At 37.3% G+C, this 25,171-nt stretch overlaps 1 protein-coding gene across 4 annotated transcripts; it reads right to left on the reverse strand.

The window, feature by feature from the left end:
* Positions 1–25,171, reverse strand: LOC105059512 (phosphatidate cytidylyltransferase 5, chloroplastic). Of its 4 annotated transcripts, none has more exons than XM_029260340.2 (7): positions 24,758–25,168; positions 24,374–24,657; positions 22,760–22,950; positions 21,740–21,888; positions 20,691–20,824; positions 19,727–19,842; positions 1–605 (listed from the first exon to the last, which is right to left on the reverse strand). In XM_029260340.2, the coding sequence occupies exons 1-7, from the start codon at positions 24,986–24,988 to the stop codon at positions 514–516; spliced, it is 1,197 nt and encodes a 398-aa protein (XP_029116173.1). In that variant the 5' UTR covers positions 24,989–25,168; the 3' UTR covers positions 1–513. The 4 variants fall into 4 exon arrangements, with proteins under 4 accessions (XP_029116173.1, XP_010941134.1, XP_029116174.1 ...); XM_010942832.4 differs by having other exon boundaries at positions 21,740–21,864; positions 24,758–25,166; XM_073250228.1 differs by lacking the exon at positions 1–605 and adding an exon at positions 6,989–7,237 and having other exon boundaries at positions 24,758–25,171.

Here is a 25,171-nt window from a genome sequence, read left to right on the forward strand (position 1 = left end):
TATCATTGCAAAGTCCTTTTTTCGATCAAAATATATCATTGCAAAGTCAAAAGAATAGGTATACAGATAGAACCAAGTAATTCTCATGATGCTATACTCGCTGTTCTCGTCAAGGTTGCCTCGACTAAATTTACGAATCTTCAAGCATAACAGCTCCAGAGGAAAAATTCCAAATTGTGTACATTCTCTCCAGCCTCACTTTAATCAGTGACTTTGGAAAGCATTGTTGCACAAATATTGGATTCCAATTGATACCAAGAATTTCTACAACATGAATACATCATCTAGATCTCCTGTGGTATTGACATGTCCTCCACCTAAAAAAGAATCAGAAACAGTATGCCACCAATTGAAGGATTTCTTCACAATCACCACCAACATATCACTGCTTGAAAATCCCAGACTACTTTTCCTCCATTCTATTTTGTCAATTTGTTAGACTCAGGTTCCGGTTCGCAAGAAGAGGGCAAGCAGAACACTTGAACTCCCCACCCAAATTGATTTTGATGATAACTAAACGCCAAAGAGTGGCAGGGCAATCTTCACAAAGGAGTAACATAGGGCACCTGTGAACACATAGCTGTCCAATCTATCAAGTATGCCTCCTGCACATTTGGAACCAATTGTCAAAAAGAATATTTGACATATTGTGAAGAACTGTGAAAACATAGTGCACATGTTGTTCCATCTGGAGGAAATGCAAGCGCATAATAATTATATAGTTAGTAACACACAACTTTCACCAAACTGTTTCAAATGCCAAGAGGTTGACATGGGCAGAATGAGATTGACAAGCTTCCCACTCACCCTCAGAGCTGAAAAAGGAAACCTTGATTTATGCCCTCTGATGTATTGGAAATTACCATTTAAATAGAGATCTTATGTGGCTATCTCAATATACTCCCCGCCAGAAAAGCCATCAAGCATGTACATCCTGAATGAGGTAATTCTACCACCATAAAGAAGGAAGAAAGGAGCTGAAACAACCTCACAATGATTCACTTTGAGGAAAGACCTGAGCTCAACAAATGTAATATGGTCAAATATAAGTATTTAAACAGATGAAGTGACCCAGCTTGGATAAACCATCTCCTCATGTCCTTTGCTTTTGACAAAAACTTATAGCCAATCCAACCAACTCTAGCTAGCTCTTGAACGTGCTAGCTGAACACTTACAATTCAACCATGCCTCCTTTGAATTTCTGCGATCACATCTGCGCACCCGTTCCCGGTGCTTCCAACTCTTCAACCAAGCTTCTCTACTTTCTACTTCAATATACAACACCAACCTTTTGAGGCTACATCATTTTTTTTTTCTTTTTTCTTTTATTTTGTTGGGAGGGGGGGGTGTTTACAAATTCACAAAGCAAATTATCACATATCTGTTCTACTATATAATGCCAACTCTTCTAAAGTGTCTGTGCATAAGGTGTGTCTGGCCGTCCACATTTCTCGACCCCCCTTTTCCCATCCCATGCATTTCCTCAGCAGCCTCTCCCTATCACATTTTTAACCACAAGATCAAAGATTCAAGTCCTTCTAGCATTTATTATTTATTTATATATTTTTTTAAAAAATCTAAATATCATGTCTATTTCATGTGCCAAATTCTAGTTTTCTACAATGAGAAAAAACTATATATGTGAAATTTTATTTGTCTATGATATTTAATTTTACTTATGCTAATATGGTTCCTTTGAGCTTCAACTTTCAAAACTTTTATTAGCCTTGCTTTCCCACTCCTATGCTTAAATACGTTGCACCCTTACAAAGTCAAGCTAGTTTAGTGCATGCCTTCAAAGGTTAGGATACTATCACCTTCTTCCTAAGAATGCTGATCATGCTGCTGTGAAATGACATGAAGATAGTAATGCCTTTACAGGTCTCCTCTACCTAGAGGTAGGTAAATGGTCAGAAATGCAGGACAACCTAGGACAGAAAAATGAACACTGATGAAAAGGATTTAGAACAGAGAAGTGATCCTGTAGCTTTTCTTTGAAATGAAGTTTAACGAATAGCAATCTTGCTAGTCAGAACAGTCGGTAGTTAACATTGATCCAGAATCAACATGGCCCCTACCTTACACAATGGACTCCGATCTAAATTCAACTTCTACATAAAGAATCCTAACCCATCTGGTTTAACGCCACCCTTCATTTGGCATCAAATAAGCATCTACCATGGAAAACAATAAAAAACACAAAAATTTTCACCATCTCACCGTCGTCACTAATTCAGCACCTTATATAGAAACTCGCAGCTCACTTAAACATGTGCTCAGAAGTATGAATTCAACTCTCAGTCCTGTGTGGAAACATTCACATGACACAATGAAGCAACCCAAGATTGATATACAATGGGCCAAAGCACTTTTATAATGGCAAATATGATTTTTATTGCATGAAATTTCGCAATCTTGCAACCGAGATGGAATAACTTCAAATAGAACTGACAGAATTATGTTGCATAGGTAAGTCCTATTGTATAGTCTTGCCATAAACAGAACATGACCTAGCTCAGCATATAGATAAATTAAACCAAACCCATGGGCAAATGTAAACTTTGGTTGTTTAGAAGGATCGCATAATTTTCTTGTATAACTTTTGGGAGAATATTCATGATATTAGTTAGTATGCTATTAAAACCAAATAGGACCTCAAGTAAAAGTAGGACTGAGTTCTTGATTCAAATATTACAATGTCTTAGGTCAAGTAATTAGTCAATATGCGTGTGTTGTGGTCAGGTTTTTTTGGGTGGGTGAGTGTAATCTACTTATCTCGCTAAAAAATTTAGCTTAAGCTAGGACAATTTACCGTGCTCAATGGACAATTAACTCATTTAACCTGAATGATTTTATTTGGCAGGAAAGGGTGAAATATCTCTATCCTATGGAAAAGGAGGTGATTTGTCCTTACCCTTATGTAATAACGTATCACCCATTTAACCCCTTAATCCAACCAAAAAAACATTTCCAATTATCCTTCAATAGTTACCAGGAAATGCTACTTGTAGGGTGGTACAGCATTACCAACTTGGCCAAGAACCATGACAGCATAGCCTCCTGATTGAGTCCCAGAGCCAAATCAAGCCTAACTTTTACTATCCTATATATTCTATCCCCTGATCCGAACCCTAACAATGCATACTCTCCATCTCCATTGATGGAGTCTCAATGGCAACCATGCTGCCCCCACCAGTCACCTTGCACCACACCCAGCCTTAGTTATCGTTCCATCTCCGCTCCTCCAGTCTCAACACCCTCTACCTTTGCGACTTCTTTGACCTCTGCGGCCACAATAGGTGATGGAAATATCAACATCAAAGGGACCTATCAAGCTCTCAAGTCTCAACCATCTCGGCATGGGCACCAACTGCACAAAGCTTCCATCCACCATCACCTACATCTTCCCCAACATTGTTGGCCTTGCCTTAGACAACTTCCAAGCCCTCCACCACATTGTCGACAGTGCCCTCCCCTCCTCTGCCACAACCAGCAAGGCCACCAAAAAGGACATACAAGAGCCCCATGGTTCGCCGTACCGGGCCAAACCGGCCGGTACGGGGCGTACCGAGCCGGACTGGTCCCTTACCGGTCCGGTTCGGGCCTTTTTTTTTTGAACACAACCCCAAACCGCACCGAACCGCCCGGTTCGGTGCGGTTCGGGCCCATACCGTTCGGAACCGGGCGGTATGGCTCGATTCTGGACCGATTCGGGGTGAACTGAACCGTACCGCCCAGAAGAAGGGGGGAGGGGGGAAGATGGGGGCCTTTTCACGTGGTTGGGGGGAGAGAGGGGGGAGAGAAATGGGCGTGGCCCACTTCACATGGGGGGAGGGCCTGGTGCTTTAATAAGCACCAGGCCTTCGGTGTTCTTTGAGAGTTCTCAGAGAACACCCATGACCGTGGGTAACTTAATCGTTGAGACCTCCAAAAAATTAGAAAAGAAGGCAAAATTTCGTGAAATTGGAGGAGTGATTTGAGAAGAGGCTGATCTTTGGCCGGAGAAAAGATAATCTGTTATTTTGTTAGTAAATATTTTTTTTTATTTTTATTGTTAGAAATAGGATAAAAATGAGATAAAATAAAAATAGGAGAAAATCATACCAAAATCTTATGATTTTGGTATGATTTAATTATATGTGATAGATCTTTAGAAGATCTACACGATGACATCAAAATTGATATTTTTTTTAATTATATATTTTTTAAATATTTTTAAATATTTATTTATTTAAAAATTAAAAAAAATTAAATTTTAAGGAAAAAAATTAGAGTTTGAGAATCATGTTTAGAATGATTCAAGCTACTTAAATCTAATTTCAATTTTTTTTAAATATTTAAAATTAAAAAATTATTTTTTTAATTATTTAAATTAAAAAAATTAATTATAAAATAAAAAATATATAAAAATAATATTATATTTTAATTAATTTAAAAATATTATTTGAAGCATATAACATATTTATTTTGAATTTATAAGTTTTAAAATAATTATTAAAATTATTTTAAAATTATATATAATTATTTTAATTATCATTAAACTATCATGTTTTGTTATACTTGCATATATTTTAATTATATATATACTGCGGACGATCTTGCACGTGGAGTAGGGTCCATGGATGTATCTGGATCATCCCGCATTATGGATCCTATTATCCACAGCCACCTTATGATTCATATGCATATGGTACATCCGAGGCATCATCTTCTAGTGGTTACTACCCTATGCAGCCTGGAGCATCTTACGGATCAGATTTTGCTACTGACATATTTGGATGGGCTCCTCCACAACCGTACCATCATCTCGAGGATACTTCTCAGAATCAGAATTTTAGCGAAAGATCTGAGATGTCTTACAATATAGAGAGGATGCCTTATGGGATGATGAATATTCGAGAGTACGGTGCAGCTTGGCTAGAGGGTTGGACTGATATCCCTTCAGACTATGTTGATGATCCAGACATCTACGAGCGTCACAGACACTCAACAAGAAATTAAATGCAGAGTACATCTTAAGGTTCGTATATCAGTTATTGCGCTTTGTACTTAAATATTTAGATACATTTTAATGCGTATTTTATATATTTTTTCTTTAATTTTAAGATGACATAGTTGAAATATAATGTAAATAAATATATATTTGAAATTTTGAATCAAGAATCTTTGTACCGCAACTTAACTCCAAATTGAACCCAAATATGTCAATAATATGCAATATAATGCCATATTGAAGTTGTATTTATCAATTATTAACTTCAAAAATCCAAAAAAAAAATTAAAAATCAAAAAAATAGTGTACCGATACTGGACCGGTACGCTTAGGTGTACCGTATGTCGGTATGGTACGGTACCGGTACCGTACCGGTCCGGCACCGGCACGCCATCCGGTACCGGTACAGCGAACCTTGCAAGAGCCTTTGACTGAGAAGGGTTGCCAAAGAGGAAAGGAGGGGGGGGTCGAGCATGGTCCATCATACCATGCATTGATACAGTACTGTACTATTTAAGTACTTGACTGACACAGGTCATGGTATTGATACCGCCAAGCTTCAAATAAAATGTAGAAAACCTACCTAGCATGAAGATGCTCTGGAGGCAAAAAAACTTGTGGACAAAGCAAAGTTGAAAAGCAACTAATAAAATAGAAAAGGAGTGAAAATTCTAGATTTTCTTTAAAAAAAAAGAACTCTAAAAAATGAAATTAGTTGCATCAAGCTTCCCTCTTTTGTAACTACAGAATGCACTCACAAAATAGGAATCCTAGAAGAACAAGATTCTTTCCTACATCTTCCTAGAAGAAAAGAAGAGCCAAAAAAACCCACCAAAAACAGTAAAATTTGTAACACTGGGCCCCACATTAAATACTATGAAAATCTTTTCAAATCACAATCTTATTAAGACTCAATTTTCCTAATACAACCAGGACACAGTGTAAGACCTTCAGATGATATTCCTACTCAAAAATAGGACTCAGAAACTTTGCACAAAAAGGCCCAAAATTAAGTATGGAAATCCCTAAAAGATAGTAAATTTAAACTTTCTGCCTAAGACCTAAACTTGAGATTCTTACTAACTAAAATAAGATAAAGACTATTTTAGACTTTAATATACCCGAATAATCTATGATTTGCAGGAATACTTGATCTTCAAATTTAACTGCACCAGTAGCATAACTCCAACCAAACAACATTAAGAATTAATCCAGAAATTGCAAGACTTGGAGACAGAGTAAAAAATAGGGATGGATATTTTACCCTTTCTCATGTTGCACCCAAGGGCAGTCTTTGTCTCTACTTTTTTTTTAAATCTATCTGTGATTTTTTGGCTATATTTTACATACTAGTTAATTTTATAATCTTTTCAATACAACTAACCTCGAAACACTTCCTTTATGCAAGCATTAAGCTCTTATCTAGTCACACACACAACACAACCATGCATAGCAAACTAACTAAAATCACTTTAAACTTAGGAATCTAGAGATCAACTTTTCAAAGCTTTGCTTGATGGTTAGAATTAATACTAATAAAGCGGCCAAGAAAATATGCAGACAATTGAATAAATCATATTCATTTTTTTAAAAGCACTACATTTTGACTACGCTCACAACTGTGGTCAAAGACCAATGGGCTTGTTTAATTATTTGTTAATTTTTGTTGGTTATATCCTGGCAGACTCAGTGTAGAGAGACAGAGACCAATAGAGACTTTATAGGTTCTACTATCAATTTTTAAAAATTTACACCTTTTTGATAATGTGCTAAGAATGGATATATATCCTTTATTTCAATATTAGGTAATGTTTTCCTTTTTCTCCACATTGATCCAATTCCAAGCCACTTTTCCTTTCAACCTATAGTTTAATCATTCCACTATTTCTTACTTGTTACTTTGGTTATTTCTAAAATCCATAACAGCATGTCATTTTTAACAAAATTTCTGTTGTCAATACACCATGTCTGAAATCATTAATATCACCTCACAAATACACACCTGTCACCATTAAATTCTTGCTTTGTCTACGTACCAAGATCAAATCCTCAATCTCCAACTCCTGTTACACATCAACCACCATAACTGGGAATATGTACAAAATAATAATGAAAATCCCCATTCACAGGAAATTGGATTGGCTTCAAATTACAACAACACATCCATGTGTGCATGTACTAAAACATGTATCACTTGACATTTGCATCTAGCTCCTAGATCCATCCTGGATATGCGTCAGACACTTGGATACATATCAAAAAAGATATTAATTTTAGTACTCTGAAATTGTCAAGAGAGAGTTGACTCTAACAATAAGTTTTACTGCTGTAATAATGCCTAAAGCAAGGTTTTATTCTTTTTAGAGATTAATTAAGAATGTAATCTTAAATAATTTTATAAATAGTCATTTTCTTAAAATCTTTAAGCTAATTGGGAAGTTAACTTTCAATTATCAAGGTTTGAAAATTATCATTTTCTTAAACCAATGCCAACTATGTAGGTAACATCACAGATATGGTACTTAGTAGAGGAATTTAGGGTAATTTTTTGGAAAAATTACCAAAACAACCCCTCAACTTAAGGTCGGTTTTACTTACCACATCTTACATTCAAAAAATTTCAATTAGAACCCTTTAGTTCATTAAGAAAGGCAATATGGTCCTGAGCCCCACCTGACGCCCAATATCGTTAAGACACCATCTAAAAGGGCATAATTACCCTCACTATTATTTCAAATTTTCTAATCTGGACAAGGCACCCTGCCTCCATCTTCCTTCATGCTCTCTGTCTCCTCTCCCTACTATCGCCATCTACCTCTCTCCATCCTAGAGGCTAGAGGGGTTGTGAGCAAGGATGAAGACGCCATAAGCATAACAATACCAACCTAGTGGGGGAGTGGAGGAAGGAGGCCATGAGTTGGAAAATGTTGCCTAGCCTCTAGCTTTTGAACCTCGACAACAACTATTGGCATTGTTGCTCCATCACAATTTTACTTCCAACAACAACCGCTATAGCAACAATGGTGTTGGAAGCCCATGGAGGAACTAGCGGGCACAATCATTCTTATAGTAGCCCTTGGTGAAGTAGAGGCAAGGCTTCTATCTAAAGCAAGCTTGAGTGGCATTGAGAATGAGGTCAATAAATGGAACAACTCCAGCAATGGCGATTGTTGACCGCTAGCTAACCTTTTAGGAAAAGAGCATCCCATTCCCATTGCTGCTCAAGCTCCACTATTCGACACCCAAGTAGACGAGGTCACTACTGATGGCGACAACAAACTTGGGGCTGACTGTAAGGGGCAGGAGACTTGAGTTGATGGGGTAGAAGAGGTCAGCTCTTCTTCTTCAATTGATTGAGCGATCCATTGCTCCCCTCTTGTTCTTCCTTCTCATTATCCGATTCTCTGTTTTCTTCCTAGCCATCATCTACTGGCCTCATTTCATCTAGATCCCCATCAAGGGCCTACACATCCTCTTCTTGGCCATCACCAATGCATCAAGTGGCATCAACCCTGCCCTTGCTCACCACGACGTCATCATCGAAAGCACTCGAATGTCCATCCTCACTCACAACCCCCTCCCCTCTACGACATCATGCCTCCATCTACCTTACCACTGCATCAGCACCAACATCTATGACCCCATCGTCATAGTCCGCATGCTCAAGGAGGCCGGCCCTGTCAACATGCTCATCTACAGCCAAGGCATGGGTGTGCCCGAGAAGGAGGTTCACTTCATGATGAATGTCAACCTCATAGGCACTTTCCACCTCATCAAGGTTGCCTCCCCACCATGAAGGCCAACGCCAGGGAGAGCAATATCCTCACCTCCACCACCCTCATCCCCCTCAACTTCTACGAATCGAGAAGCGGCCATTAACTTCACTGCCAAGTTAAGGGCATTTCGATTCTAAATGTCTGATGTGACCATCACATGACGGAATCCCATATGATCAAGTAAACAGAGATGGATGGTGGGACCACATTGCATTACTTAACAAACTTGAGGGATCAAATTGAAATTTTTAAAACATAAGGGCTGGTAAGAGAAATTATGCTTAAGTTAAGGGGGTGTTTTGGTTTTTTTTTTTTTTTTTAATTGAAAGGGGAGGGATTTCCCAATGCAATTGATTGAGAGAAGAAATACTTACAGAGAAAGGTCATAAAAGACCTTAGAAATGCCTAAAGAGAGATACCTTGCAAATCTGATTAAGTGCAACTTTGACCTTAGAGAACATAGTGGGTTTACAAAATATTAACCACGACAAATAAATCTTTGATGTTACATGATAGCTGCTCCTCCTCCACATTCTTGCGTGAGAAAACCCTAGAGTTCCACTCCTTCCACAAGCTCCAACAAATACCCATCACAAGAATAACCTACACTTTACAGTAATCCTCGTTAATTCTCTTTGATCTCCACTTGGTCCTAAGGAGGTGATGGGGCCAGCCCCTCCTCTAATCTTAAGAATGTCCCTAAACTTCTTCCAAATTGGTTTGACAACCAAATAGTAGAAAAGTAAATGATTTACAGTTTCCAGATTTGTGTTGAAGAGAGAACAAATGGGGTTGATGCTCCATCACTTCCTCATAAATCTCATGTGAATCCATCCTTGTAAAGAAGCCACCCACATAGACACTTTAAACTTCTCTAGTGCCCATGACTTCCACAAGGCAAAAGTGTTAAGGACATAGGTGGCCACCAAAATCAAGGAACTTATAACAAGATATAACTATAAGGATGCCACTTCGACCTGCTCTCCAATGAATCATGTCTTTGTTAAGGCTGAGATTGACTGAAGAAAGAATGCCCATAAGGTTGTTAAAGACATCCCTCCTGGGAGACCTATCACCTGAAGCTACCAATGCTGAATTAGTTCCCTAATATCTGCCAAATGGCATCTTTTTAGAGAGTTTTCAAACATTTTGGGGAAAGGTTCTCGAGTCTAATATCTGAATGGATGATAAATGATGGCAGTAGTTGACTTGTAAGTGAATCTCCACCATCTTAGGTTGGTCTCTGTAGAATCCTTAACAAAAACTGCAAATGTAGTATATTTCGAAGGACCCATGAACATTTGCAGAAAAGAGTGGACAAGAGGAGGGAAAAGAGCACTGACTCACTGAATCAATAGATGCTGTCTCTATAATACATCAGAAATAACAAAGCAGTGCAGCTATTGTAATACATGGCCACAACATGATCACAAACAGCAGTGAAAAAATGGAAGTAAAGAAGGAAGGGACTAGAGAAGCAACAGAAGGGAAAGAGATTAAACTAAGAAAAGGGCCCAAACCTAGTGAAAACTTTTCCTTCAATCAAAACATATAAGATTCAAAATCCACCACTCTAGAAGGCCCTTATTTATAGAGACCAAAACAACAAGAGAACATCGTACCCTACACAACAAACTGACTCTTACCTTACCTATTATGACCCTAGAACCCCTTCAACATAATTTGAAGAATAAGATTTCCCAAATCCTGCTCAACCCAAAAGTTTTAAACAAGCAAATAAAAAGGGCGGAAATGATACCATGAGTTGGGTCTCCTGAAATCTCTCTTCCAATACTCAGAAGAGCAGATAGGTCTTTTCCGGAACAAATCTGAACTATCAATTGCATCAAATGCTTTAAATGCTTCAATTATGCTCCTAGTGGTGGATTGCAGTCCTAAAATATGTTGATGACCTCTGGCCTCATGATCTAAGCGCTCTGTTGGTCCAAACACCTATTTGCGCAGCTCTAGAGCTGATTGTGGGACCCTTCATGTTCTCCCTTGGGCCTACATGACTGATTTTCAATCACCACCACATAATCACATCGACCCCCAAACCCCCACACGTGGGAAAATCTGACTCCATGAGTTAGGAAAACCAGCCCACAATACTATTGTCACTTTATTAGGGTCACTGCAGGAGCAAACACTTGGATATCTGCTCCAGTTTCATCAGCTAGAGCTCTTTAGTTAGCATATATTTTTATCTAGGATACATAAGCAACTCACATCCATATTCTTTATGGCGTGACCTCTGTTTTCAAGAACTATTGCAACCAAAGCATCTCGAGGCGCCTTTATGGGGATCAATGAATTTTCAAAAGTTGCAACCCTTTGACTATGTTGTTGCATTGATTGTTCTGTGCCTCACAATCTTGGATGAAAGTCTCAAAAGTTATGACTCAACACAGGTTGAAGACCATGGTGAGGATAAATAGAAAATAGGACAATGGAAAGAGTGTGAGAATAGAGTAGGAGGTAAAATTGCAAGACAAACTAGTATGACATAAAATGAGTAGGTGGGCCTAATTGATTAGAATAGAATTTGGACTGAAAGATAATATTATTTCATGTTAACAAAACATGGTATCAAGGGCATTTTTGATTGTTATAAATTTATTTAGGATGAAATACTTTATTTTAGGTTTTGTAGGAAGCGTGTCTTAGGTAGAGAAATCTGGGTTGACAGGATGATTGGCAGTGGTCACTATTGGGCTTCTTAGGTGTCCTAGGTTCATATCTGCAGAATTTTCAACAAAGCTGCAGATCCAATGTATTATGTTTTATATAGGGTCAGAGAAGAAAAAGCATGGACAAAAGAAGGGAAAGGAAAACTAAGTCATTGAACCTATAAGATATGAGCCCTATGATAAATCAAAAACAAAGAAGCAACAACAATGTAATATATCGCAGCAAAATGACTAGCAACAGCAGCAAAGGAATTAAAGAAAGGAAAAAGGAGAAGAAGAGATCTATAAAGGAAGAAAAGGTATGCAACCTGGCGAAGTCCTTTCTTTCAATAAAAGTAACCCAAATACTCGGCAAAAGTTGACTCCAAAAAGTACTTCTAATCAAAGTTTTAAATCCCGTAAGATGGCGGTATCCTAGTTTTCACCTGGAATGGGATGCCCCGCATCCCGCTCCATCCCGATGGCCATCCCAATCAAGCATCCTGGTACGCACCTGGTATACCCTTTTATATATATAAATAATATTTTTTTGAATTTATCTTGAAATTTTACTGATCTATTTATTATTTAAATATATTTGAACTTTAAAAGTAATATATTTATAATATATCAGATCTATTTAATACTAACACTCTGATGGATTATGATCTTCTAGGTTATTGAAGATCGTTTGTTGATTACGAAGCAAAGATTTCTCATAATTGACGCATCCATGAGTATTTGATAAAGTAAAAATATCGAAGTTTGATGAAAAAGCTGCAATCCATACAATTTGAGCTTAGTCACTTGTATATGAAAATATAAATATGCTAATAATTTCAATATTACACAAATTAGATTCATCAATTTAAGATAAACATATCAAATTTACTACTAATTTCAAGTGGAATGCCTATGATGCTCATAAACATCTGGATCCTGCTCATAATCGGAACCTTGAATATGATGCCAATTTTGATACTGAGCCCATCCTTGTTCATCTTGTATTTGATGTTATCTAAGATAACCCTCTTGATAGTACATTGGGTAAGAAACTGCCTGTCTTTGACTAGGATAATGAGATAATACCATACTGTGGCCCAAAAAAATATCCATAAAAAGATGGATATTACTTATGAGAATATTCCTCAGGATATGATCATTGGGAAGATACATCTGAATTATTCATAGAAGAAGAAGGGTCATGATATGCACTTTGACTATTTGATGTTCCAACGAATCCTGTTCTGGTTAATGATCTAGTTTGCTCAGACTCTAGCCTATTTCTCAAAGCATCTTGCTCCATCCATGCCATAAACTCCGGATATGCCCGACGTCAATGTTCTTCAGTTATTCTCAACTCTTCATGAAAACGATTCAAAATATCTGTAGTCTGTACGCCACGTCCTGTAACAATTCTTCTTTACCTCCTGTAGGCCAGTAAACTCCTCATCCTGATATCTAGATCTAGGTCTGGCTCCATTATCCTGACCTATGTAGCATGGGTGAAATATGCTTCTTCAGTAAAAGGACTGATCCCGTATGTTTTACCACTCCCTACACCCTGACCATCATGATCATCAGATCCATCATTACTCTTGCTATCATTATCATCATCACTATCATTACGAGACAATTTAGGCAATCCGAAATCTGAAGGTTCGAATGTTTCAATATAATCCTTTCAAAACTGCACATCATCAATTGCCTCTAATGTATCAATTATTGCCTTCCCTTTTGATTTGAACTTTGCATATCTCTCCTCAACTGCAACTCTCTGGCTCCCTCTCGAGCTCTGATTGGTCCTTGCTTGTTGATTTATTCTACTTCTACTACTAGTCCCAATGTCCTGACTATCTTTGGAGATCCTCATTTGATGTCTTGAACTAAACATTCTACGATTAAATCATTGATCAGAATCCTCAGATTGTCGGCTATCCGATCCACCATCATCTCCATCAGTATCTCACATTCCACTCTGAATGGAGGATAAATTAGAGGCTGTCCATCGATCCACATCTTGTACCCCTGCTTCATGTGCTATTATTTTGTATGGTCGGAGGGATCTCCTGACTCATCCAACACCGATGGATCTTGTGCTTCCTGATATGCAACCCATCTCATCATAGGATCCTCCTCATCATAGACGAAGTTCTCTTCGAGTGGATCATCTTGTATAGGCTCTTTCTCCTCATTGGCATATTTGAGCTTTAACCTCATATTATAGTAAACAAAATTAGAACTCTTAATCTTTATGAGGTTAGACGATTTTCGATCTTCGTATGAATCAAGGCAATGTACCCCCATTACGTTCGCATCCACTTGATGAGACAGTCTGTGATAGAATTCAAATGACAATCTTTCTTAAATTTGGTGCGAATGTGCCCCACTAGACCCACCACTCTCCTACATTCAAATAATACATTTGTATATAAATGTTTAAGTCCTCAACTATATATAGATATAAAGATAATAAAAAATAGTCCCATACTAACAGTTGGTGATATTTTAGATTTGGATTGATGTGCTCCTTGTTCTCCAAAGCTCCATTTTCTCTCTCAAAAAATTTTTTCCTACTCAATCAATAAAGACTTCTTATTGAAGGTCATTTAATTTCAGTAAATTAGTATAATTTAAAACATACCAACAATCCTACTATGATAGGCATCTACTCATTTATTACCTCACTTATAGCTTCTATAACCAAATCCAGATCACTTTCTAGCCTATACACGATATTCCTCAAGGCTATCAGAAGCTCCTTATCCAAGGTAATATTATGATCATACTAATACTGAGGATTTAAATAGTAGACTGTACGAAAAATAAGAACAATATTGATTAAAAACAAAAATATTCACTACTTGTTCGATAAAGGATAAGTGAGAGTTGAGATTCAAACAAATTTTATCTATCAAGTGCAATTTCTTTCCTATTTAAGTATTCCATCTGTCCCCAATAATACACAAATATGGTGCTGCTTTCTTCTGTCCTATTGCGGCTATAATCTCTTCTTTGTAGGCAGACACCTTGGGATATACATAGCCCATTTAAGAAAACTTCTCGGTATCTACTATCCATAGTACTATATATAAGGGCTCTACTGTCTTAACCACCTCAGAGCACCTATTCCAAATATCATTACTCAATATAATACCCTCAACACATCATCCGTCATTGGTCTTTGCATATTTGGAAGCCCTCCATTCATCAGAAGTCATTATAGCTCTCAAACCAGACTTATTATCAAGAAGGCTCTTCAATGCTATGTAATTAGTGGCAAATCTTGTCAACCCCGATCTAAGCAGCTCTCTTTGTACATATTTTCTCAGAAGAATAAGTACCCATATGTGACTATACATGCATTTCGATACTGTTTGTCCACTGTCTACTATGCATTTTACCTTTGATAGCTGCCTAATATCCTTCGTCATCAAGTCTATACGATGTGCTGCACAAGGAGTCCAATACAGATGTTGTTTTTCCAGCATTAGATCCTTTTCTGCTTTCATATAGTTTGCCCCATTATATGTAACCACTTAGATGATAGATTCTTCACCAATCTCATCAACCATGTCCCTCATCAAGTCCAAAATATAATTAAAGTCATGTATTTTGTCTGAAGCATCAATTAAATTATGAAAGATGGTCACCGTATCATAATAGACTAAGAAGTTGATAATAATCCTAATAGATCCAAACCAACCATCATATATCAATGTCACTCCATAAGTATTCCACTCTCTTTTATAACTTTCAATCCAAGATTTGATATCCGCAACTTATTGTTGCAAATATGGTCCATATATCTCATAGAATATAGGAGGATCAATAACTGGACCAGCTTTCTGTACCACACTAATCATCGATCAAAAGTACATATTTGCCGCTGTCCATGCTAGAATATGACTAAAATGAAATCAGTTAGCAATTGCCCTTCCTATTTGTATTTTCTCATCCTTATTTATATAGTCATCAATTCATGGTTGATTTGACTCTGGATCTGGATATGCCATAAGATCTAGATCATGGATACTGAAATCTCTTAAGTTCTTCGACTTCTTCCCAAATGCATCGAACAATGACTTGATTGACGATGATTCCATCCTCGTGGACCAACTCCTCTCTAATCCAGCGGTGTAAATGTGAATGCGATCTTTCCTCTACACCAGAACCACCTCCCTTCTCAAATTAAGAACGTCCAAACCGTGGTCTATGTCTCAATACCTCTGCATATTGCCATTGATCTTGTCTGGAGACCCTAAGAGCCTCCTGTAGATAAGCTGCCTCTAAATCACCAAGATCAAAATCGTCATCATCATCCAAGTCTATATGAATATATGATTGAGATGTTCGACGATCAAATGCTTCCCTTCGAGCTTTAGATGCTATTTTTGCCTCTTTTTCTTTTTGCAGATGATCCCTCATCATCGTTCGAACCTTCGCGGATATCTTTGAACACTTTTTGACATCGTTGAAGCCACCCACCAAGTGCTGTTTCAATCGGATGACTCCACCTCCTCCATTTTCTAGTCCACAATAATTATATTTTCATTGATGCCGATCCTTCTCCATTTTTCCAAAACGCCATCTAATATCCAGATCCTTCTGTTGCTTGCTATCGAGATCCATCTAGTTTAAAAAAATTTATGAAATTAATAATTATAAGTATCTAGAAATTTGATTTAAGTTGCATATGCTATATCCATACTTTTCCAAAGTTATTATATTTTTAAATATATTTTCTATTATTTTAATTATTTATTATATTCAGTTACCTACTCATTTCTATATTTAGAAATTTTTGTAATTTCTAAATTATATTTTTATAATCAATAATATTTATTTTAATTATTTATTATATTCAATTACCTATCTATTTTTATGTTTAGGATTTTTGTAATTTCTAAAATATATTTTTATAATTTTTAAATATTTTTATAATTAATAAAATTTCTTCTAATTATTTATTATATTTATTACATTCACTATTTGCCCTTTTCTATGTTTAGAATATATTTTTATAATTTCTAAAAATTTCTATAATTACTTAAATTTATCTTAATTATTTATTATATCCCGTTATCTATCCATTTTTATGTTTAGGATTTTTAGTAATTTTTGAAATATATTCTTATAATTTGTAACTATTTTTATAATTCTATAAAAACTACTTTAATTATTTATTATATTTATTACAAGTAGTCAAGGAGTTTTTAGAGAAATTCTATCATTTGGTGCCCATCAGACAAAACATTCGACTTTTACATTCAAACACAAGATATCGCAAAATTATAAAACTATATTTATGGGTCTATAAAACATACCACTTTAGATTAATCAACAATTGCAAGATGTCTAGATCAGCAGCAAGTCTATAGCTCACTCTCAGGCCTTAGGTCTATACTAAATATCAGTAATTAAATTAACTACAGGATCGTCAAATTCATTAGCTAATGTTTAAAAAATAAATATAGAATAGTCCTTTTATTTATCAAAAAAGAAGTAACTTTATTTAGAAGAAAAAGGAAAGGAAGAAATTGACGTAGAAGAACCACCATTTAAGATATTTAATATTTTTGATATCAAAAGATTGTCATCTCAAGTTAATAGGGATACTGAGACATAGAATCCATAGCATATTCGACATATATCCATATATGAAACAAAGTTGAAGACAAGCAAAATACTCCAGTACATCACAGGGGACCAAGAAGTTTCAGTAAATATCCTCAATTACTAAAAGAACATTAAAAAAACAACAATGGACAGAAAAATTATATTTTTTTTATGGAAATATTGATAAGATCATCGCTTATGTACATGAGATATAGTCATTGATGAATGCAGCAAAGCCCACATAAGAGGTTGGTTCAGAATAAAATGATTAAGATTAAATAATTAACTACATATGCAAACCCTCACATCTAATAGAATCTGCAAAAATGAATCACAAAAAAAATTATAATAAATAGGATGCTTGCTGCACATCAATAAGCTATAATGGAGGGTGGACCTGCAAGTGAGGACCATGAATTGCTTAAATTACTGGTAAATGCAAGATCATTAAATAAATTTTATAATATCTAACGCCAATATCTCGAAAGTTTTCGATTAATTATAAAACTATTGGGCACACTTTATATCAGCTCATTTATTAAGAACAAAAAAAAAACTTCATTGGATAATAAGCATGAAACGTAAAAATAATGAATGCGAGTGGAAATACCACTGGCGCCCTTTCTCTCCTTTCTCAAACAAGACTTTGAGGTACTCAAAAATCACATTGCTGTGAGAGCTCGCACTCCAGACTTTCGGTGAATGTTATGCCATGGGAGACTGAGAACTGGATATAAAGATTTACAGAAATTAATCGACACATCAGATGCTTCATTGGATGCTGTGGAGACCAAGTCGCACACAATCAAATCATGCCAGGAAGATCAATAATACTGCCGCACACACAGCATGTCACGGGTGAAGGCAGCGCATAGTCAAATCACGCATGAAGGCCAAGTCATGCATGCACAGGATGTTCACGTGCTTTGGCAAAATGTGTGGGCACGTGTAGACAATCAGGCACAGGTGCGCATAGGGCAATCACGTGTGGAGACCAAACCCATCACGTGAAGATCGTGGTTCGGGCAGAGCCAATACACGCATGTGTAGCAAAATCACCAAGGTTCCGATGCTTTGAGATTCATGTGGCACGATCGCATCAGGTTGAAAGAGGCAAAAAGCTGAAAACCGCCTCAAGGGTTTCAAGAGACCGATGGTTCTTCCCCTCCGCTCCTCCCTCCCTTGTTTGTCAAAGATCCGAACGCCTCGTTCCTCCTCCCTCCTCTCTCTTCTCTTTTCTACTCTCCAAGCGGCTCCACCCTTCCGTTCGTGCTCCTCCCTCCTAGTAACGATGATGACGACAGCGGAAAAAAGGTCAGTATGGCTCCCCCCCCATGCTCCTTCCTCTGGGTGTGACAAATCGAAAAGAAAACAGTGCAAGTCCTGATTGAGATGGCCGTACCGGCACATGATCCGGCTAGGAAGAAGACGAGACGGCTGGGATAGAGGTCAGATACTCGTTTCGGGGTCCCGCACCCATCCTAGGTGCCGAAATCTTAGAGGAATGGGATGGGACAGCCGGGAGGGCCCCCATCCCGTCGGGACTTAAATCCTTTCTTCTAATTAACCTAAAATTCTGCTGCATCTAAAACTTTCCAAATAACAGCTAGATAGAAAGAAAGAAATGATTTTATGATTCGGACTCCTAAAATCCCTCCTTAAGGAAAAGCAAATATTCCCTTTTGGTGGAGTGAATCTTGACTATTAATTGCGTCCACAGCTTTTGATATGATCCAATCACACTTCTAGCAGCTGGCTGATGTCCCAAAATACCTTCATGGCTTGCAGTTTTAATATCCTAGTCTATTGTTTGACCTCCATATCTGATCCCCACGGGCATTGGATCCACCTTTTGGCCTTGACAGCTCATCTTCAACAATCATTGGATCAAAAAGTCTTCCATTTAAGCACTTTAGTATCCCATTTTTTGAATTTTTTTATTTTAATTTTGAAATTATTTTTCTCCATCCTCTTGCCTTAAGAAGCACAAAAGGAAATACAGCTTTTCAATATGCGTCATTTTTTACTGACTACTAACAAGACTCCATGATAATTGGTAATTCTTTAAAAGCCTCTGAGACATTTAAAACTAAAAAATCAAAAAAAAAAAGATATCCAGAATTTAGGTATTATTGACAAGCTTCTAGAATAGAAGCTTAGACAAGTATATACATTCTGTTCAAGAATCAATGGAAGTTACAGCTCATCTCTATCACTCACAGTTCATCACATGTGTTTCATGCAATCAACAAATGAACATCAAATTTAATGCATCCACGCATAACCCTAAGTAAAATGTTCATATAAACTCAAAGATGATATGATTAAATTAGAACTGATCATAATTTGTCTCGTAGTCTCCCACACATGCAGGAATACAGATATGAATGTAAGTGCAAAAATCTATTGCTTTGAAGAAATAGTTAAACTTTCCGCTATATCACCATATCCAAAAATATTAATCGCTTCAAATATAATTAAATCTAAATAGGAACATCTGGACAAATGGAAATAATAAAGATCAAAAGAAATCCACATATGCCCAGGGCTTCTCAGTTATGAAAAATGCTATCAAATGATGTGTCACTAGTACTACCGGATGCTTGAGTTGTTCAAGTTACAAAATTGTTCTGCATGTATAAAAAGCATATGAACCAAAAAAATTTACCATGTCCAGGTATGAGTGATCCAGAGTCTTTAACACCAGCATCACGTTTAATCATAGACTCAACAAGGTCCCCAAACAGAGATCCCGTGAAGTTCAGAATTCCAAAAGCAGAAGCACTGATGCCAATGCAACAATCAAACAATGTTGATAAATAATATATCGACAATATATGAAATTCCAACTGTATTATAATAAAACAAAAGAATGCATAATTGAAGTAGCCGGTGGTGTAATCCGGACACTCACATCTAGCTTACAAAATCTGTATCAGATACATAAAGGATACTGGAATACTTATGAACTTCTTTGATTGCCCCTTTTAAAGATTGGAAGAGAGTTGAACTGTTCCAAAAATAAGTTAGTTGAACTCTTCCAATTACGAGTTTGATCCTCTAGTTTGACATTAGGAGTGAGTAGTTGTTCCTCTATGAGGTAGGTATTGAAACAACTTTGCAAAATATTATTTTGATAATATCCTTTAAGTTACCTGGGAAGTTTTGAGTGGGAAACCTGTATATTGGAAGATCTTAACAAACAATATATTGCTGACATTTTCCTTTTTTATGTTTAAAAAGATAATGTTTAAAGGTAAAAATATACAATTTAGTTAAATTTATATGCTATTCTATGCATCCCCTTATTTTTTTTTTCCCTCTTGCCGAGTTGGATACTTGCATATGTGTCGAAATCCAATTCTCATATCCATGTGCATGCAACACTGGTAGCCAGCAATAATGAGACAATCTCAATCTTAAAATCAAAATGATCAGATATGGCAGATCAGTTTAAATATGAATACTACATCATAAAATCTGCGCAAATTCAGACCATGGGTAAATTTTTTATGGAAATTAAGGGTTTTCCACAACAAACAAGCAAAGATCCTTGGTGAACAATTAAAAGAACTGAACAAAACCACACTCCAATATATATTAAAACATGCAAAATTATTCTCCATGAGTACCTTATTAGGGATGTAGGCCAGCATAAAATCTTCGATAGCAGTACTGCAATGACTATACAGCCACTTAGTCCAGCTAATGCTCCTTCCAAAGTCTTCTTTGGACTTATGTTAGTAAGTGGTGTACGACCAAATGCCTACAAGATAAAAAAGGACAGCTTCCAAGATTATTCTTGCAAATTTGGCACCAGAAGTGACATACAAGCATGTGAAATTGTGAAATGCAAACATGATAACCTAATGCACAAGCTAATAACAAGTGGTAAAAGATAAAATGTGATCATTGGTTTCTTGGTTTTGGTTATGGCTGTGATGCAACGCATTCTTGGATTGACTTTAATGTTCAAGGTTCAGGAAACAAGGGCTTGTCAAAACAGAATGCCTTTAATATCTCCCAGATGCTTTTGTATTTTTTCTTCAGATTACAATTCTTTGAAATATATTTAAGATAAGGTAGTCTGAGATATCAGATTTTGAAATAAATTCACAAGTTTTGAGCTATCATACCATACCTATGAAACAATTCTCATGTAACTATTTTTAACATACAGGTGTCATATTTACAATTTATTTGAACCATCTATGGATAGCAGTGTCAATTCATACAAAAAAGCAAAGCAAAAGCATTAGGATGACTTATATTTAAAGCAACATTAGTTAGCAAACTACAGAAATGGCGCAACTTCATATCTGTTAAGAGGGTAATCTGCTATCCTTCAGCTCAAGGTGTTTTGAGACAGCAGCTGGCTAGTCACTACAAGATTTGAACCCCACATTCTTTCACCAATCAAAATCTTAATATAACTTGATAACTAGTTTGAGTTCAATTTCTAGAATACTATTCTTTTAATGCATTACCTGCTTACACTATGTATCACAGTAATCACAGTTACTAAGACTAAAAATGGAAGGTGCAGGGGACAATTTAATGGCAAGATATACTACACTTTAATTGAGAAGTGGTCTACTAGATCAAATGCATAACAATACAAACATACATACATACATACATATATAGGGAGACTATAATATCACAAAATTCAAAAGTTTACCCTTCCACCTAGAAAAGCAAATGTGTCTGCTGCAATAATGCTGCTAATAGAAATCAAGGTTGCAACAAGTCCAACGGTCCAATGAGCTTGCCCACCAAGAAGAACCGGCCAGACATTTCCAATTTCTGAAAGAGTGGATCTTCCAATATCTTAATAACGTGTGACAAAGATGGTATCACTATAACTTAACAACGTTATATAATGAGAATTAGAATGAAAAATAAGTAGCATCTAACAGTTCAAAAATGTATAGAAATAGCATTGCATGAGTGGCGACAATATTTAACCCCACGACCATATGTTCACAAGTAACTTTGTCAACAAGCTGAGAGTGGACCAAAGTCCAATTAGTCAAAGTTTGACATGAAAACACACACTAATGGATAGGTGAGCAATGTACCCCATCCAGCCAGTCTTTGTCATGATAGACTTTTGGTGGAAGTTTTAAGGGGCTACTAGAGTTGGTGTGAAGTTTTGGCATTTTGTATACAAATTATAGTGCAAATGTGTCCAATATGATTTTAATAATGTTCCTTTTAACTTCTAAATGCATTGCATACTTGCAACCATTTGGGAGGTAGACCCATATCCATAACGTGGTTATCTATGAATCACTTCGTGTCCTAGTGGGGCATTGCATATAGTCCAATAATTACTCCCTGATTCTCGCCTGAAATAGTGCGACCTGATACAGCTACATTAAACAACAATGCCCAACATACACACACGTTTAACTAAAGCAGCTCACATGGCAATAGTGAATCGTTGGAATAAATACTTGACCAATAACTATGAACAAACAAATGTAAGATCTTCTCCGTCTCATTCATTGCATGTATTTCTTTCATATCTTGTAGGTAAGAATCGAGTGACTATTCATATACATCAACTGTTTCAAGATGCATTTTGAGCCTTTTTATGGATGTCCACTGAACAGGATACTAGACAAGTTATTCCAATTTATTGCATGCAGTCTCCTGATAGAATACTTGATTAGAGGAAAAAAATGTGATAACATACTGGTATTTAGTGCAGGAGCAGACAAACCACAACGAAGTTTGACCCAGAAACAGGAAAGATAGCCACAGTAGAACAGCCCAAACACTGCACTACTGAGTTGGGCGAAACGGGGATTTCCTCTCTGTAAAATTAACGCCATTGCAACAACAAAAGCTGATGATGTTACAGACACATCCATGTGACCAAAATACCTGGTCATTCATAAGAAAGCATCAGACAAACAATCCTGGAGAGATGCAATAAGCTATGAGACAGAATAAAATCAGCAAAAGCCACGAAGATCACCAGGCAGAATATGCTCAACTATGCTGTAAATAAAGCAAACGACCGTGTGGCTGGCATTTGCACATAAGGTCGTGAGGCCTGCCTCTACATGCTCTTCTACAGTAAATATGTGTCTCTTGATTCTCTCGCTTCATATATTGTTTCAGAGGAATAAGGTGGAAGTATATAAACAAAAGAAGGAGAGTAATTATCAATTTATGCAACCCAAAACATTTCCATGGACAGGGGAATCACAATCATCCATCATGTGCCAGTTTCTGGTTACAGCATTGTCAACCAATAGTTCTGCTCACGGAAGTTGTGATTGAGATATATTTTTCCACTTGACATTTGTGGAGTTTGAGGGGGAAAGCAAGAAGAATGTTGTAATATAAAATAGAGTTGGAAGAAGCACTCTAAAGCAAATCAACTTTGAAACCCATCAAGACTGCAAATTCTCAAACAAGCAGCCATTCATTTTATAAATAATTTCTAGGACATAGGTCATCTCCTTCAATGAATTAGTCTAGCATACAATGCTAATCTTTTCACTGAGTGCAAATTTAGGATTCGACCATTCTATGGACCCATTGCACCACCAAGACTCAAGCTTTGAAGCCCACACTTATCTTGTGTATATGCTAACACAGATCATTGATGTATATGCATCTGAAGTCTCTTTCGCATGGTTTATCATAACTGTTTCCTAGCATGCAGTGCACATATTTGGTTAAAGTTTTGTTTTGTTTCAGTTCAAATGACTTCCAAGCAAAATCAAAAAACAGAAAATTAATGTCTAGGTGATAAATGTGGAGAGAAAAGGCATTAACGATAAGAAAAAAAGCAAAAACAAGACAAATAAGGGACAAGAAAACAATATTGGAAATTAGATGAACTTTAAAAGGATAATGAATATCAGAATAATTTGAAATGGGAAAGGCTTCCGACTGTTATTAGGTGTTCTAACTGCAATTACTAAACAAGCACGGTCTAGAAAAGGTGTTGTCGCCAAATGCTTTATTCTAAATGTAATGAACTTTTGGTTTTACCAAATGGATGGCAAGGTCAAAATGGTCACTTGAGTGTTTTAGCATGTTTTAAATCAAGTTATTGGATTATTTGGAAACTTTCGGTCTTCCCATTCAATGGCATGCATGCAATTTTATATATCTAACTTCTACCATATGAAAAACTTAATGTTCCTAATTGCTGTATATTAGGTAGTTGTAATATAGGTCTGTTTACTCTACGAAAAGCCAGCCACTCAAATTCCTCCGAGTACTGCTCTCATAGCTTGCAAATGAAAGATTAACAACAACCGAAAGAAAATATTAAACAAAAGAAACTTACAGCGTCAGTACGGGCATGAGGGCACAGATAACCGAGCAAACCCTCGATAAGTATCGGGGAGGCGGCGTCATCCCGGCGGCAATCCCCCGACTCCTGACCAACCCAAAGTACTCGCGAGCGGCGGCAAACACCGCAGCCGCCACCGCCACGGTGAACACCCATCCCCCAGCCACGACGACACCTCCGGCGCCCAATCCGATCCCCAGCCCAAAAATCACCCTCTTCCTCAGCTGGCTCCCCTGATTCTGCCGCTGCTGATCGATTACCGCCGACGCCTCCACATCCTACATCATTCTCCAATCGAATCAAGGCCAAAAGGTAGGGGAGAAAAAAAAGAGCAACAAGAACAAGAAGCAGGTCTTCGGAGGAGGGGGAAGGAGGCACCTTTAGGGGGAGTTCGTGGTCGGCGGGGCCATCGGCGGCGGAGGAGGGGACGAAAGCGGCGGTGAAGCGGAATGGTAGGCGACGGGGGCGGCGGAGGACGAGGTGGAAGCGGAGGTGGATGGGGGGAAGGGGGCGGGGAAGCGCGAGGGTGAGGGATTTGGGTGAGGGGGAGGGTGAGGAGAGGGAGAGGGGGAAAAGCGGGCAGCGCCCGAGGTAGAGGCGGGCAGCCATCGCTGCTATGGCCCGTCGGGGGGGTGATCAGACCGGCGGCATATTCCGGAAGGAAACGGAGGCGGTGACGGTACTCGAGAAGAAGAAGAGATCCCGACTCCAGAGGTACAGGATATCTCCTCCGGTTATCTCTGAAGTTCCGTTCTCCTCTTTTCGTTTTACCTTTTTCTTTTGCCCTTTCTT

Source organism: Elaeis guineensis, chromosome 16, assembly GCF_000442705.2.
Source record: "Elaeis guineensis isolate ETL-2024a chromosome 16, EG11, whole genome shotgun sequence".
In the NCBI taxonomy this organism is placed as follows: domain Eukaryota; kingdom Viridiplantae; phylum Streptophyta; class Magnoliopsida; order Arecales; family Arecaceae; genus Elaeis; species Elaeis guineensis.

Coding starts and splice junctions, on each gene's coding strand:
- LOC105059512 (XM_029260340.2), bottom strand. CDS start 24,988: ATGGCTGCCCGCCTCTACCTCGGGCGCTGCCCGCTTTTCCCCCTCTCC. Junction 24,658..24,757: donor ACCACGAACTCCCCCTAAAG/GTGCCTCCTTCC, acceptor AGAATGATGTAG/GATGTGGAGGCGTCGGCGGT. Junction 21,889..22,759: donor TGCTCCTGCACTAAATACCA/GTATGTTATCAC, acceptor CACGTTATTAAG/ATATTGGAAGATCCACTCTT.